Here is a 15985-nt window from a genome sequence, read left to right as displayed (position 1 = left end):
TGGATAGAATTGAACATGCCCTCAGGAACGCAGGAAGCCTAAAAGCAGTGAAGAAGAAACTAGGAATAGGCAAGAATCAGATGTATGCTTTAAGAGACAAAGCCGGCAATATCATTACTATAATGTGGATGAGATCGTTCAAGTGGCTGAGGAGTTCTATAGAGATTTATACAGTACCAGTGGCGCCCACGACGATAATGGAAGAGAGAATAGTCTAGAGGAACTTGAAATCCCACAAGTAACGCCGGAAGAAGTAAAGAAAGCCTTGGGAGCTATGCAAAGGCGGAAGGCAGCTGGGGAGGATCAGGTAACAGCAGATTTGTTGAAGGATGGTGGCCAGATTGTTTTAGAAAAACTGGCCACCCTGTATACGCAATGCCTCATGACTTTAAGCGTACGGGAATCTTGGAAAAACGCTAACATAATCCTAATCCATAAGAAAGGGGACGCCAAAGACTTGAAAAATTATAGACCGATCAGCTTACTGTCCGTTGCCTACAAAGTATTTACTAAGGTAATTGCAAATAGAATCAGGAACACCTTAGACTTCCGTCAACCAAAGGACCAGGCAGGATTCCGTAAAGGCTACTCAACAATAGATCATATTCACACTATCAATCAGGTGACAGAGAAAAGTGCGGAATATAACAAACTCTTATATATAGCTTTCATTGATTACGGGAAAGCGTTTGATTCAGTCGAAACCTCAGCAGTCATGGAGGCATTGCGGAATCAGGGTGTAGACGAGCCGTATGTAAAAATACTGAAAGATATCTATAGCGGCTCCACAGCCACCGCAGTCCTCCATAAAGAAAGCAACAAAATCCCAATAAAGAAAGCCGTCAGGCAGGGATGATACGATCTCTCCCATGCTATTCACAGCGTGTTTACAGGAGGTGTTCAGAGACCTGGATTGGGAAGAATTGGGGATAAGAGTTAATGGAGAATACCTTAGTAACTTGCGATTCGCTGATGATATTGCCTTGCTTAGTAACTCAGGGGACCAATTGCAATGCATGCTCACTGACCTGGAGAGGTAAAGCCGAAGGGTGGGTCTAAAAATTAATCTGCAGAAAACTAAAGTAATGTTTAACAGTCTCGGAAAAGAACAGCAGTTTACGATAGGTAGTGAGGCACTGGAAGTGGTAAGAGAATACATATACTTAGGACAGGTAGTGACTGCGGATCCAAATCATGAGACTGAAATAATCAGAAGAATAAGAATGGGCTGGGGTGCGTTTGGCAGGCATTCTCAGATCATGAACAGCAGGTTGCCATTATCCCTCAAGAGAAAAATATATAACAGCTGTGTCTTACCAGTACTGACGTACGGGGCAGAAAGCTGGAGGCTTACGAGAAGGGTTCTACTTAAATTGAGGACGACGCAACGAGCAATGGAAAGAAGAATGATAGGTGTAACGTTAAGGGATAAGAAAAGAGCAGATTGGGTTAGGGAACAAACGCGAGTTAATGATATCTTAGTGTAAATCAAGAAAAAGAAATGGGCATGGGCAGGAGATGTAATGAGGAGGGAAGATAACCGATGGTCATTAAGGGTTACGGACTGGATTTCAAGCGAACGGAAGCGTAGCAGAGGGCGGCAGAAAGTTAGGTGGGCGGATGAGATTAAGAAGATTGCAGGGACAACATGGCCACAATAAGTACATGACCGGGGTAGTTAGAGAAGTATGGGAGAGGCCTTTGCCCTGCAGTGGGCGTAACCAGGCTGCTGCTGCTGATGATGATGACAGACGGAACGTTGCTTGCCTGGCTCTCTGAGAACGTTGCCAGTCCGTATTCACAATATACCGGCATTTCCATGCATACCATAGCGCAGCAGCGCCAGATTTCCCTCTAGGCAATGCAGTGGGAAACTCTATGGGCGTGACGGACAAGAAATCTCGGCATGTGGAATCTGCTGCGAGATTGCTTGCGGTGCATTTCCGAGTGTGCCACTTCGTTTCGAGTGCACTGTGCTCTGCCGGTGGTACATATCTTGGCCGACTTAGATAACGTACGTAGGTGGTGTCCAAATTGACGCCCGAGCGACGGTTGCCGCTGAGTAATAGGCACAGATCTCCAAGGCCATGCTTTTGCAGACTGCCTGCGCCGGAACTGCCTGCGCCGGAACCACCATGTTTTACACATTTCCTATTCTGTCACGACAGCTCGATTACTTGAAAAGGAGGGGGTGTACTTACACACCAGCATAAAAAAAAAGCTTTGGGGTGTCACGTGTCAAAAGCACGTTCTGATTATGGGGCAGGCCGTAGTGGAGGACTTCGGAATATTTCGTCCCCATAGATATGTCTCAGCTGCGGCCGAGATCGAGCCCGCTAGCTCCAGCTCAGTAGCGCAACAATCCACTGGGCGACCGCGGCGATGGGTAAGCGCAGTGTGACGTTATCTATTGAAAAGTTTTACCAGTTGATCTTTTATTAATCATTTTACTACACGTGTCGCGACTTCGAAATTGAAGCCCAACCGTGATAAAGTAATAGTTTAGCAGAAATCCTGGCCTTAGCACCCACTCGATGACATACAATCTCAAGATATGTAGAGAAATGCATTGACATCCAAGTCAACACTTATCAGCAATGCGTTTTCTGCATTTTTTCCAAATCGTCGATCAGTGTCAACTGGAAGACGAGTCCGCGCCACCGTTATAGCAAGGGAGTGCCACTTAGCTACAGCGCACAAACGTGGCGGGTGGCATGGAACGGCAATCCACTTTGTATACTTTGTATAGCCGCACATTCAAGCCATCTTTGGCTTACAAGGCCCAAGCTTTCAAAGTTTTCAAAACATTCAAATATGCAATAATGCAGACAGGCCTGCTCCGAATGTGTAACTATATAATACTTCGCTAAGTAAATTTCAACACCGGCCAGACGAAACGTGCGCAAGTTTCGTGGGCGTTCTTTCGGTGCTATGGAATAATTGTCGCTTCAATTGGCGGCGTTAATTTCTTTAACAGTACTACGGGGCATCTAAGCTACGCACGCCGAAAGAACGGCAGCATAACAGCATCCCTGAGGGCCACGGTATATATGCAGCGGTAAACAGTACGTGGCGCCCTACGCCAGTAGACACTTTATGGGGTGTACGATAATTGCTAAATTTGGCCTCAACACAGGCCACGTCCACAATGTCGGGAACTGCAACGGAGTCCTTCCAGCTAACATTGGCTGTCGTGAAGCCGATCTCCCGTCCGTAGTGCGCAGAGAGCGCGCGCCTTTGCGCAGTCGCCGTTTGGTCTCAACGGCCGGCAGCGCTGTCTCGACGAGGGACCGCGTCCGGGCCACCACCTTTTCGGCAGGCGCGTCCAACGACCCGCGTACCGGTTCTTCCTGCAACACGAGCGCTTTAATTATAGCGCCTCGGACGTGTCGCCGCATGAGACAGTCCGCGGCGCAAGAGCGGCTGCGGGCCTGCGTGCTCCGCGAAGAGTTCTGATGCGGCAGCGCGATTCTAGGGGGCTGCTCGAGCGAGAGAGGCTTACGATTTGAAGGAGGAGGGTCTTGCAGTGCATTCGGAAAGTTACTGCTTCATCTGTGAAAACCCAGGAACGCACGGGAATGTTTAAAGGCGGCTTTCTTGGCCTCTTTCGCCCCTATTCATGGTTGGTCGTGGGTTGGACTCGATGTTCGTTCGTTCGTCCTTTTGGGCGAGTTATGCCAGTTGAAAACAAAGTCGGGCTCCCACTTGAGCCCATTATGCATTTGTTAGCCTATATAATGGTGCTTTGGAAGGCTAATTTACGGACTTGAACTCGATAAGGCAATATTTTTGTGAAATTGTCAGAGGAATCGTAGCAGTGTAATTAATTGTAACATCCCGAGCCAGAATTACTCCGAAGAGTCGAAGCTCTGACAAACATGCAAGTATTTTAATGCAAGTTTGTCGGTCCTCCTCGTAATACTGGGACCTCTGAATACGTGTACTCCTCCGCTTGCATAGCCAGAGAAAGAAAACTGAGAAAGCCAGCGCACGTGCTGAAGTTCGGTCGTCACGTTTGTGTTTTAAAAGGCTCGGGGTTATCCTTTGCCACCTGAGCTCCCATTTCTGCCACTGTGCTGGGTTTTAATCAAAAATACAATCTATGACCAACGCATTCAGGAAACTAGATGATCGTCTGCTGAGTGAACAGACAATACCAGAATACCGTCCCCGCTGATCATCGGCGCAGAAGGCACTAAGCCACTTGTGTGCTTTCTGAGAACGTCTGGCTTGTGCGAGCGCCTTTGACTCTGTAGCACTGTTCGTGGGCGTCTCTCTACCCTCATCTCTCTCTTTCTCTCCCTTCTTTCTATTCCCCCACTCTCTTCCCCCAACGCAGGGTAGCCAACCGGACTCTTGACTGGTTAACATCCCTGCCTTCCTTTTATCTCTCTCTCTCTCTGAACTCTCATAATGTGGGCCTGTTCTGTTCTGTGATAGGTGAACTTCTATGGAGAGATTGAGTACCTTGGCTACTCCCTCTTTTCTGCTACGCAGCAAAAGATAAAGGAATAAATGTGTTTTCCTAATTATCTATTCGCAAGAGTGTTTAGAGCGGAAGAAAGCTGGGCAAGTTAGTAAGACTTGATGGCTCGACAACGCTGGCCTAGAAAGCGCGGACAAAAGAGGAAGAAGTCCAACGCCGACAGGCCTTCGTGCGACTGAAAAGTCGCATAGAGATTTATGCAAATCCCAGGCAGGGCGCAATTCAATTGTATGATAAACATTTTATGTGTAGCTGGCTATTTAGCGGGGTTTGGAAGCTTGCACAATGCGCTACCAGATGATGCAACGTGTCCGTGTGCGAAGAGCCCGCGATCATGTATGTGACGACAACGGCCACTTGATGCCACGTCGACGACCACGTGGCGGCGGCAGGTCAGCGACGACGGCTGCACGAGCGGCCCGGTCCCGACGGGCGCCGCACCGTGCGATGCGCCCCAGATGTCTACGGCAAAGCCAAGAGAGAGCTGGGCTCGTTTATTATTTCGATGGGAAAGCATTAAATGGCTCATCGGGCGGGAAATCATCAGGCGCATAGTTGTCGGCGTCGGCGTGACCACACGATGGTACAAAAAGGCTAAGAACCCTCGACCTTTGGTGGGAGTCGAACCTACGACCTTTGGTGTTAATTGAGGCGAGTTAATTAGGACACGGTTAATTAAGGTAGAGTTAATTAAGTCGCTCGAACACACGACTTTAGGTAGGAGTCGAACCCACGACCTATGGTGTTAAGGCACAGTTAAATTAAGACGACTGAAAGAGCGGGGGTGTCGCGCGGTGGTCGCAATTCTTTCACATTCGTCCACGTAGGGTCGCCTAAGTGCCCCTTGAATTTTTTAATTCAATATATCCTTAAACGCCTTCGGAGAGGGCATTACATAGGTAGGGGGTATGCAGAGCAGGTAAAGTATAGAAACGGAGAAAGAGTGTAAAGCGTCACATTCTCAGTACATGTTAGACTAAGCGTAGAAGCGTTGCAAATAAAATACGGAAAATAGAAACCAACTAGGTACAACTGATCGGTAGCCGTACATGTTAAGAAAGCATTTGGTATGATCAGAAAAAAAAAAGAAGAGGCAGGACTTGTCCTCAGTTGCTGACGGTGTTAACATTCTTAAATATGTTAACATTCTTAAACATTTTCGCTCCTGCTCTAGACTGGTCATTCTCAATTAGGATTCCGGATTACTTATCCGTATTTCTGGCTGAATTTCTAGCTGTAGTGTTAGCCTTACGTAAACTAAGTTCATCAATACCGACGGTAGTCATAATAACGGATTCATTATCTTTATGTACAACGCTCACACCAAATAGTAGTATTTCCCTCTGAGTACAGTTCGTTTTATAGTGCCTGACCACATAAATTTAGTTAGAATACTTTGGGTGCCGGGTCATAGGGGATTATACATGAATGAAATGGCTGACAGTCTCGCGAGAGAGCCCCTCACTGGCACTGTACTATCATTACTGCCGGCATCAGCTTACCTGACTACTACTAGATACCGGAGACATGCAATTGCTCTAGACTTTTTGAACCCAGCGCTAGCAAAATTTTCAGAATATCGACACCTCCTATTCCCTTGGCACAAAAATCCTTTCACACAAGAAAAAACTCAAGTAATCTTTAGCCGGTTAGGCTGCCGAACATCATCATTAAACTTTTATCATCACAGGGCTTGTCTGGTACCCTCTCCTTTGTGCCCAGTCTGTGCAGTAGATGAGACCATAGATAATTTTTTCTTACTCTGCCACCGTTTTCTTCTTTAAATAACACTTTAGAACCGACGTTCACGCAACTTGGTTTAAATTTTTCTATTTTAAATATCCTTTCTCTAGGAGCCCCCTCTCTTGGAAACTACCACAGGGATGTCTGCTCAGCCGTGGAGGAACTTATAGTTGTTTCAGGACGATTCTCTTAGGTTCTTCATACATTATTTTTATCCGTCTCCACATGACACCTTTATCAGTTTTTGTAATAACAACATCTTCCTAATACCATCCAAATCTTGGAGAATCCCCCGCAGCGGGTACGCGCCATCGAAGAAGGCTGTACTATCCTATCCTACTTGTGTCGAGTGAGCTCCTGAACAACACTCTGCAATGTAGTGAACGCGGTTTAAATCATTGATCCGGGACCTCAGAGAAGTGCGACGTAATGCTAACAACGCATTTCACTCGCATTTACCGCTACATAAGTGGCCACTGTGTTTTTGTGTGTGTGTGTGTGTGTACGCGCGTCTGTTTCGATGTATCTGCGGCAGCATGTTCGATCGCGCAACCATGGTGGCTTGTTTTCGCGATGTCGCGTGCCCCACACCGCGCGACAGGGGCTCGCCCGTCGCTTGAATTTCGCAGTACTTCTCTGAGGGTGCGCCCTGACGTCCGCGTGAAAATAACGTTGAATTCAATAAATTACTGTCGGCGAAGCTGCGCAATAGTACACTCTAAGAAGAAAATGAGGACATGGGGTGTTGAGGTTACTCCTTTAGAGGAGGAACTGATCTGCCACAACCATTCCTCCTTTTAGGGATCAAGTGCGAGGGGATGAACTGTTACTCCCCATGTGGTTCTTCCTTCGAGGACTATCAGTTGCCCTTTTCCGATGCTCCTCAAGCGAGTAACGGTCATTCTTTCCGATGCTCCGCAAAACGTGGAATTAATGAAATTAGGCATTTATAGCCTGATAAAAAATTACTGAGCTGAAAAATAAAAGAAAGAAAGTGCCCACAAGTTGGATTCGAACTCAGGTCCTCTCGTTCACAAGTCAGGTACTCTACCATCCTGACTCACCATCATCACTTCACCACGGCAGGACTTTTTGCTTCTTTATTACATGGAAAACAAAACTGAAGGTATATTAAAGTGGACACTCCACAGTTAAAACTCATGCAAACGCACACATGCATCCAACAAGTGCATCCTGTCTGGCGGAGGTTCCTGCGCAGCGTACACACTTCTTACATAAGCAGCACTTTCGCGAAAGAAGGATATTGTTGATCGCGGGCTTTCGGCATGGCGATCACACAGTCTACATCTCAATAGGCTGTATAAACCAAGTACTATGAACATGTCATAGGGAGAACCACCCGTAACCTTAAACGGTAGAAACCTAATTGAATATGGAGTGCTGTCAATGTTCTTTCTAAGCGTCCGTTGGAGAATGTCCCAAAAAATACAGCATCCCTACAGTCTATAATACAGTGATCTATGGTTTCGGCACGTGGACATAGTCGACAGTTTGTTGACCACGGCACAAAGCAACCCCTCGAATTCAACCAAGTTTTAACAGGGAGTGTTTCCGAATGCAATTTAAAGAAAAATGTTTTTACTTCAGAAGGTACACACATTTTTTGGACGCGCTTAAGTACATCCTGATAAGGTCGACTTAAATAAGGTGAACGATACAAAGGATCTGGGAAAATAGAGTCCACCAGTGCCGCAGAAATTGCTTTTCGACTCGCAGTGAACACGTACACCAGGCGGAGTCTTAATTTTCAAGAAAAGAAGTGTGTCAACAACCTCCTTGAGAAAGGCCCAAGGAGCCTGTGGGGCATCTTTTGCATTTAATGACACTACTATATTAGGAACATAATGAACCAAAGAGAGTTGCAACATTTCACGCGAGAACGGATGGTCGCTGCCTCGAAAGAAAAACACGCGAGAAACAATTCGCCTGACGAAGAGGTGGACCTACAAAAGGTGGACCAATCCCAGACCACCACGTTCCAGGGGGAGGAACAGATTGTCGCGCCGCATCGATTCACAACTCAAACTCCAAATAAATGTTGCAAATACGCGATGCCGTGCGTGCCTGAAGACGAAGTCGTGAGCAGTGCAGTACTTGCAGCACATACATAAGAGGGGAAGCTAAGAACCCGTTGCACACTTGAGCACGAATGAACATTGACAAATTCCGCCCTCGCCATGAATTCACTTTACGTTGAATTTTGCCAACTTCTCCCGACCAATGAGCGTTGCTATTACTATACTGTGGTAGAGGCACACCTAAATAACGCAGATCTTTCTTGCATTGAATGCAAGAGTTCCACCGCCTGGGGCTCCCATGTTCACGACAGGAAGATATCCTCTTCCCCTGTCGTAATCAGCTACCAGCCTTCCTAAGTGTCGTCGAGTACCTCGACTCGTCGGGGTCCTCGGCGAGACTATAGGAAATTTCTACAAAGACGGATGGCCTAACGGCCATCCCACCACCTCGGGCTTCCTGATCTGCCACTACTTCACTTCTACTGGGCCACCTCCGATACGGTCTACCTCCAGCCTACTCCTCCGGTCGAACCCACTGGGCCCTCCCGGCAGGGCTGCTCTGATGCTGCTGAGACGACCGTCTACTTTTCTCCCTCCTACCCTCTCTATCTTTTAATCCCATCTCCGCCACCCCGCTGGCGCTGAGCCGTGCTCCCGCATGGGTTGCAGAAGATAGTGCCAGCCTTTCCTCCTTTCCCACAAGATCCACCTCCCTCTCTCTCTCTCTCTCTGTCTTTCTCTCTCTTTCTCTCCATTGAATGCCTGCGTAATGTGATAATCCAAACCAAAAACCAAACCAAACCAAACCTAATCCAAACCAAAAACCTGAACTTCTTTCAATGTTAACGCTTGCACCAGAAGCCGCACAAAATTCTTTAATTGCAAGAGCAGTCTTTACACTCTCTTTATCGGTAGGAAAAAGGCCACTTCGTCTGCATACGCAAGAACCCTAACCTCATTAGTCAGTAATTTAAATCCTTGCAAATATTTTTCTTTAATAATGCTCATAGAAAGTGGCTCTAAATACAAGCAGAACAGAAGCGGTGACAAAGTGCGTCCTTGTCGTACTGATGATACAAGCCTAATCGGATCGGAGAGCGAGCCCTTCACTACCAGCCTCGTTGAGCCATTGGTATAACATATGCTGACACCTCTAAGGAGCAGGGATCCGATATTTATAGGCTCTAGTACAGTAAACAGGAATGAGCGATTCACCCTGTCGAACGCCTTAGCCAGATCTTGCTGTATGTACCATTACCACATGAATCTTGCCACATGAAGGTCTTGCAACATGAATGTTCGTCTGAATGGGCCGGCCCCTGATGCCACATGTTTGAGGATCACCGACCACAGATGTTATTACAACTTGCAAACGGTTAGCTAACACCTTTGCAAAAATTTTATAGTCCACATCGCATAAGGAGATAGGCCGATATCCCTCCACTTTTTGCAATTTAGTCTCATCATCGCTTTTGGCTATAAGGACGGTGTGCCCTTCGTACATTGTGGCGGTTAGGTACCCTACTTCCAAGGCCTCACCGTACACCTGAAGTAATAATGGCGATACGAGGGAACGAAAACACTGCTAAAATTCGGCAGTAAGGCCATCCGGGCCGGGCGTCTTGCCCTTCGCTAACGAATCGATGCATGCAGTTACCTCATTTATATCAATGTTTTCGTTTGTATAATCATAATCATCCTGATTTAACTGGGGCAGCAACGATACAATTTTTTTGCAGCATCTGTATCCAATGGCTTATGGCCTCGAAATAGTTTTTGATAATGTTCGAAAAACGCTTTACTTATTAGGGTAGGTTCATTAACAATGATTCCACCATACTCTATATATAGGTAGTATTTGTGCGTGTCGGCGCTCATCACCTAGCGCCCTGCAAGGCTGTTCTTCCAGGAAACGCTGCTCTCGCGCACGCACTAGTGCACCTCTGTATTTTTCTGTGTGCAAAGTTTGTAGCTGCGCCTTGACCTTATGAATATCATCAATATATTGACACGGATGTAGACATTCAAGCTCATGCAATTCACTCTGAAGTCTATACAATGCTTTGTAATTATTCTTTTTTTCAAAGGCCAATATTGATGATACTTCGATAGCTATCATTTTAGCTTCCTGTTTGAATAATTCCCACACAGCAAAGAGTGGCAAGTCCTTGCGGCATGACACATGAGCTATAAGCTCAGTAACACGTTTTAAGAAACATTCACGCGAAAGCAATTGGTTATTAAACTTCCACCGCTCCCAGCACATACCCCGACTTTGGTACCGACGGCTGCCAAACGATGCTGAGACTAGGCAATGGTCACTAAAGGATATAGGGTGCACAGTGTAAGCATAAATAAGAGATAGCGCGCTAAGTGAAACGTAAATTCGATCAAGCCTTGCATGCGAGGTACCCTGGAAGTGTGTATATCGACATCCCGTCTTTTCATTTTCTCCAATGTCCACAAGCTGATAATCACATATCAGGCGTTGCAACGCATCACTACTTGGATCATGTCTCAGCTTCAGTGACGTACGATCTTGCGCGTTACATACACAATTAAAGTCTCCAAAGAGGACCAATGCACTATCAGTACAGAAATTATGTTCTAGAGGTAAGAAGAAACACTCGCGTTCACGTAACTTGTTCGGGGCATAAACACACACAAATCTAAAGCTCGTACCACCGATATCAATATCCCCACAGATTAGGCGCCCTTCGCTATCTGTAAATAAATGAAGCAAATCACATGGTAAATGTATTCTAACAAATACCATACAACCTGCGGAAACGCCTACTGCATGGCTGCCACAAACATTATAGTCAGATAGGAATGGAGATAGAACTACTTCTGTGTTTTCGTCAGATTCAATCTTTGTTTCTTGAATAGCAGCAATATATAATTTTCTATTGTGTAACAAATGAAGACTCTATACTTGCCGTCGCTTACTTCGTAAACCACGAAAATTTAAAGTACAAAAATGGAAGGGAAGAGAGCCCGCCATGATTACCTATGGAAGTGCAGCCTTTTAACGCTGCTCCAGAGGTTCACAACTCCCTTCTTGATGCGGTGATGCACTATGGACCTTTTGGTGCACGTTAACACAAGGGGCATCTTCAGGAGTAGGCGTTCCCCGGAGCGCTTTTGTCCACTTTTACACTTTGGGAACGCGAGCCTCTTTTTCCGAAGGCGATGGATTGTCAAATGGCGCTGGACGCTTCTTAGCGGCCTCGCACATCGATCCAAATTCCCCTGACCGTGGGCGATCTTGAACTGGTGGCGATTCTGCCCATGACACAGTTGGTTCGTCGTCAGGCGCCTTAGTCTCATCCTCGCTAGCAGGCTTCTGGCTAAGGCTATTGTCAGCCGATGACGGCTTAATCTGTTCTTGTCGATGAGTCTCAGGGAGTGTTTCACTACTTGCATCCACAACTTCACTCACGTCCATTAGATTATCGGTGATGGTATCATGCTCAGCTGGTTTATTTCCATGAAGCTTGTCAGCGTAGGTTCCGATGCATGCATCTGCAAGATGACCGTTATTGTGACAGTTATTGCAGCGCGGTGTTCTACATTGTCGCCGGATATGCCCAACTCTCTTGCACCGGAAGCAAAGTGGTGGTCGGCCAGGAACCAAGATTAGGCACTGGTAGCCCTATATGCTCAATAGATGTGGCAGATTACTGGCACAAACTCCATCTTTCAATGCAAACGTCACGTCTCGATTAGTCATTTTCCAGCCCTCCATGCCGCCATACCGCCACATCTCTCTCGTGATGGACTGCACTGTGCCATATGGCTCTAGCGCTTCAACAATACGTCTCTGTTCGAGGTGTGGGGGAAGCCAAAGAAGCTTCATCTTGATATTTTTACATTCCGTGTCTATGACAAGACACTTGAGGCCCTTCACCAACAACTGGCCTTTGTCGACAAGTTTCTGTTTCACGATGCTGTTAACACATGTCACTAACCACATGTGGCTCATCTGGTATTGTCCAGCGCCGAGGATATCAGTTGCATTTAGCACTGAAAGGAGTGCATCGCGAAAGTCCGGGGACCGATACGGCCGCCCTGCCAGGTCAGCATGCAGGGAAACTGAATTGAGAAAGGTGTTGCCAGTCGGTAGACGAGGTAGAACGACTTTATAATTACCGGAATCAGTAGTGTACGGTGGGTGTGATACTCGGCTGAGGGCCGATGCGCTGTTTCCAGCGCAGCTCATCGCAAGCGTGGCCGTTCGAACAAGCCACGCGAGGACGGTTGACAGTACGGGATATTGAGCCAATATTAAGCATTGCAACGAAGGTGCGGCAATATAAAAGCGGACTCGGTATTTGTGTATGCTATGCGGGGAGAGTCTGATGTTGAGTGTACTTACAGCTATAAGCGACTGCGAAAAGAAATCTGCCCGAGTATTCTTATATAGAGGGATTTAAACTGAGGCACTACACGGTATACGTGTCACAAGCTCGAACGGGGCACCCAAGACGACAGAGAAGACCAATTTCTCTGTCGCTTAGCTTGTCCCGTTTGAGCTACACATCGCTTCAGTTAAGTTCGTTATATCCTTGGAACGGAGGAACTTAGGTACTGTTGACCAAGAAAATCTAGCAGTCTATCACTGACTTGCGCGTTTAATGTCCATCGCTCACTTCTGGTGCGCGCACGAAGGGCATGGCTCTTAACATTCCAGCTTTTAAATCTCATGCAATTTTCTTACGAAGAGGCAAAGTGGTGCTTTGCATGTAGTTTAATAGACAGTGCACGAACTTCGAACTATTCATGAATTACAGACAATACCGTTTTCGTCGCATCACTCCACGACATGGAGGAAAGCAGCGGAGGGCATGGGGAGTAACTGTTGTCGTTCGTCCTCCCGTTGCTCTCTTTCCTACCAGGGACTAAACACTTACTCTCCGAAATTTGCACACGGCACACACATTCATGCAGTGAGTCCCTTGAGGGACGAAAGCGCCCTTTTTAGGACTAACTGCCCAGTTACTCTCGTTTCCCCGGGATTTTTCTTAGAGTGTACTTGGATAATTTGCAAATTTTAGTTTCAGGGAATGTTACCTGGTATTTATGCTATCAAAGTAATGCTTGCATTTTCTTCGAGAAAAGATGACTTTCTTAATATCCACCGCTTCTCGTAATTTTAGCTTCGGCACGCAAACGCGCTGTTACGCAGCACGTTTGCGTAACATGCTGTTACGCATCAGAAGGGAACATGGCCAGGCAAATGGTGAAAGAGGGCTCAGTAGCAGACGCACTCACTGCGCGCTTAATACGTTACCTTGCGCAGGCAACCGGCTGACCTGCGACTGCCGCTTGGCGTGGATCCTGCGGCTTGAAAACCTCACGCTGAGTGAAAAGTTCCGCCGTGAACTGCGTCACGTCAGCTGCGAGTTCAGCGACCCGGCACGCGGCAAAAGCAAGGTGAGCACATTTCGCAGCATGGGCGCACTTATGGGGTTTCCGGGTCACGGCCGCTACCGTACGCGCGCACGGTCATTGGCGCGTGCTGAGCCAAATGAGGCTTTGTCACAGCGGACACTCAAGCGCGCGTCTCCGCCGCAGGTAACGCGCCTGAGCCTGCAGGACTTGGGCTGTCCGGAGCACGCGACACCGGACCCGGACGCGCTTCCACCCACCCCGGCTTACACGACTTGGCCATCGTATCCGGGACCGTCGTCGGCAGCACTGCCGGAATCTACCAGTCACTCTCCACAAGAGAAAACGAAACGACCGTCGGAGAGCTTCGAAAAGGCCAAGTCGACGACTGCCAACGACAAGCCCGCTTCATCGGCAGCCCGCTTCGCGTCTGCCATGTTCACAATCACCGTTTCAGTTCTGCTCTGCTGCGGCCGAATAGCGTGGCGATATGGATGCCTGCCTTGAGCTTCGTTTTATGTGCAATGGGCCATTAGAAAAAGACAGCTGCATGTTTGTCACACCTGAGGTGCGAGGCAAACATTGTGAGACCATGTGGACCGTGCCTTACAGATTTTTGTAGGCAGCTTTCCTTCTCGGAGCTTCTATGAACTGCAGTGAGTAACGCTTCCGGGGTACTTGGGGAGTTTTTTTTTTTGTGTATGTGTTATTGCGACGAGTGGGGATTCATTTTTCAGCCACCATGCAATGGTGTTTCCAAGTTTGTGAAGTACTTTTGTGCTGATGTTCATGTCGAAATATTCCTGCCACTTGCAATCTTCGCTTATTCGCGCCTTTGTTACGACTGTTTGAGCGTTCAGTTCAACAGGAGATTCGAAATTTTCGACTCCATAATCTGTCCGAAGACTGCACGAGTATCCAGAGTTTTGTCCACTAAATGGAAACGTGCGCTGCCTTCTTGCGTCCCTATCGGCCGTCCGGCCACGAGACCTGCATTCCCCCATTTGCATGCCACGTGTATGCCGCGGACGTGGCGTGCACGCTCGCGTCTTCTATGCTGGGAAATTATAGTCAGCCATATTTTTAAAAGCACTGCCAACTGGCACTGGCTCACATGAAAGTAACAGACAACAAAACCAAGGAAAGCACTGGCTCAATTGGCGTACGCGCATCGCACGCGTCACGCGCTCTCGTCGACTCTCTCTTTACCTCAAAGCGAACAGCTTTCTTTGGCTCGTGTCACGTGGTCGGCGGCAGGATTCTCTCCGCCGATGCGAAGGTCACGTGCTGCCACGCAACCGCGGGGAGTTGGCCAACTAACTGTTCGAGACGCGTGCGCTGTCGCGCGAGAGCCTTCCGGCATCTTGAGGTATACGGTTTAGATGGTGCAGTGGCCGCTGGTGTATATAGCGCTCTGCTCTGCCACCTGAACGCAAAGACCGCTGCGCGTCACTGAAATGAAAAGATGCGCCGCTTCATCTCGCCGACTCACCACAGCTTCGCTTAGACCCACTTCCGCAGTGCCTGAATACTCTTAAAGCGAATGGTCGGAGGTACAGCTGGCCGCCGTTGAGTAAGAGAGCAGAGAAGAGACAGTATGAGCGCGGCCGTCATTGTGTGGTCGTCATACCACCCAACGCGGCCTCGTGCTTTTGTTGTTGTCATGTCGTCTTGGTCATGCCGCCGTCGTCACGCTGTTATGCAGTTTACCGAAACATGTCGACGATAACTTGTGCCGCCATCATCAAACACGGTTATCGACGTAGGGAGTTCTGCGACCCGCATAGTGCTATTCGTTTACTGTGGTATTCAGCTTGCGTGAATGATTTCTGATACATATTTTATTTATTTCTACATGTGAAATAAAAACAAAGCATATTTCATGTACTCATTGCTTTCCTTCATTGTCGGTATGCCTCATATAGTTGTTGCGAAAAAAATTGCGAGCCCTTCAATTCTCTGGACTGTTATTGCTCTAGCATGACAGCCATGTTATTTCTAGCGTTGAATTTCGTTAATTTCCGAAGTGGTGTGAATCGGCGTCATACTTCCTTGTCTAATGTACTACATATCCAAACATGTGCCAGCTTATCCTTTCAGATATAACAATACAATTAAATTGGGAGGTTTTACCTGCTGTCAGAACCACGATTTGATTAGCAGGCACGCCGTATATAGCGGGAGACTCCAGATTTCTTTCGACCACCTTTAACGTGCACCTAAATCTAATTTCTTACGCTTCGCCCCCGTTGAAGTGCGGCCGTCATTTCTGGGATTGCACCCGCGACCCCGATATCAACAGCGAAACGTCGTAGTCACTAAGCTA

The 15985-nt window shown here is 47.5% G+C and overlaps 1 protein-coding gene across 1 annotated transcript in view; it reads left to right on the top strand.

Moving 5' to 3' along the window:
• LOC126532256 (uncharacterized) overlaps positions 1-15546 on the top strand; it is a 68151-nt gene extending 52605 nt beyond the window's left edge. Inside the window, exons 3-4 of the mRNA XM_055071524.2 lie at positions 13571-13704; positions 13846-15546. Of these exons, the coding sequence (XP_054927499.1) occupies positions 13571-13704; positions 13846-14166 (455 nt within the window). The 3' untranslated portion in view covers positions 14167-15546. The remainder of the gene's footprint in view (positions 1-13570; positions 13705-13845) is intronic.
• The last annotated feature ends 439 nt before the right edge of the window (positions 15547-15985 follow it).

The sequence above is a fragment of the Dermacentor andersoni genome, chromosome 5, assembly GCF_023375885.2.
Source record: "Dermacentor andersoni chromosome 5, qqDerAnde1_hic_scaffold, whole genome shotgun sequence".
In the NCBI taxonomy this organism is placed as follows: domain Eukaryota; kingdom Metazoa; phylum Arthropoda; class Arachnida; order Ixodida; family Ixodidae; genus Dermacentor; species Dermacentor andersoni.
The sequence above is the reverse complement of the archived record's forward strand: the minus strand, read 5'-3'. Positions and strand labels throughout refer to the sequence as shown.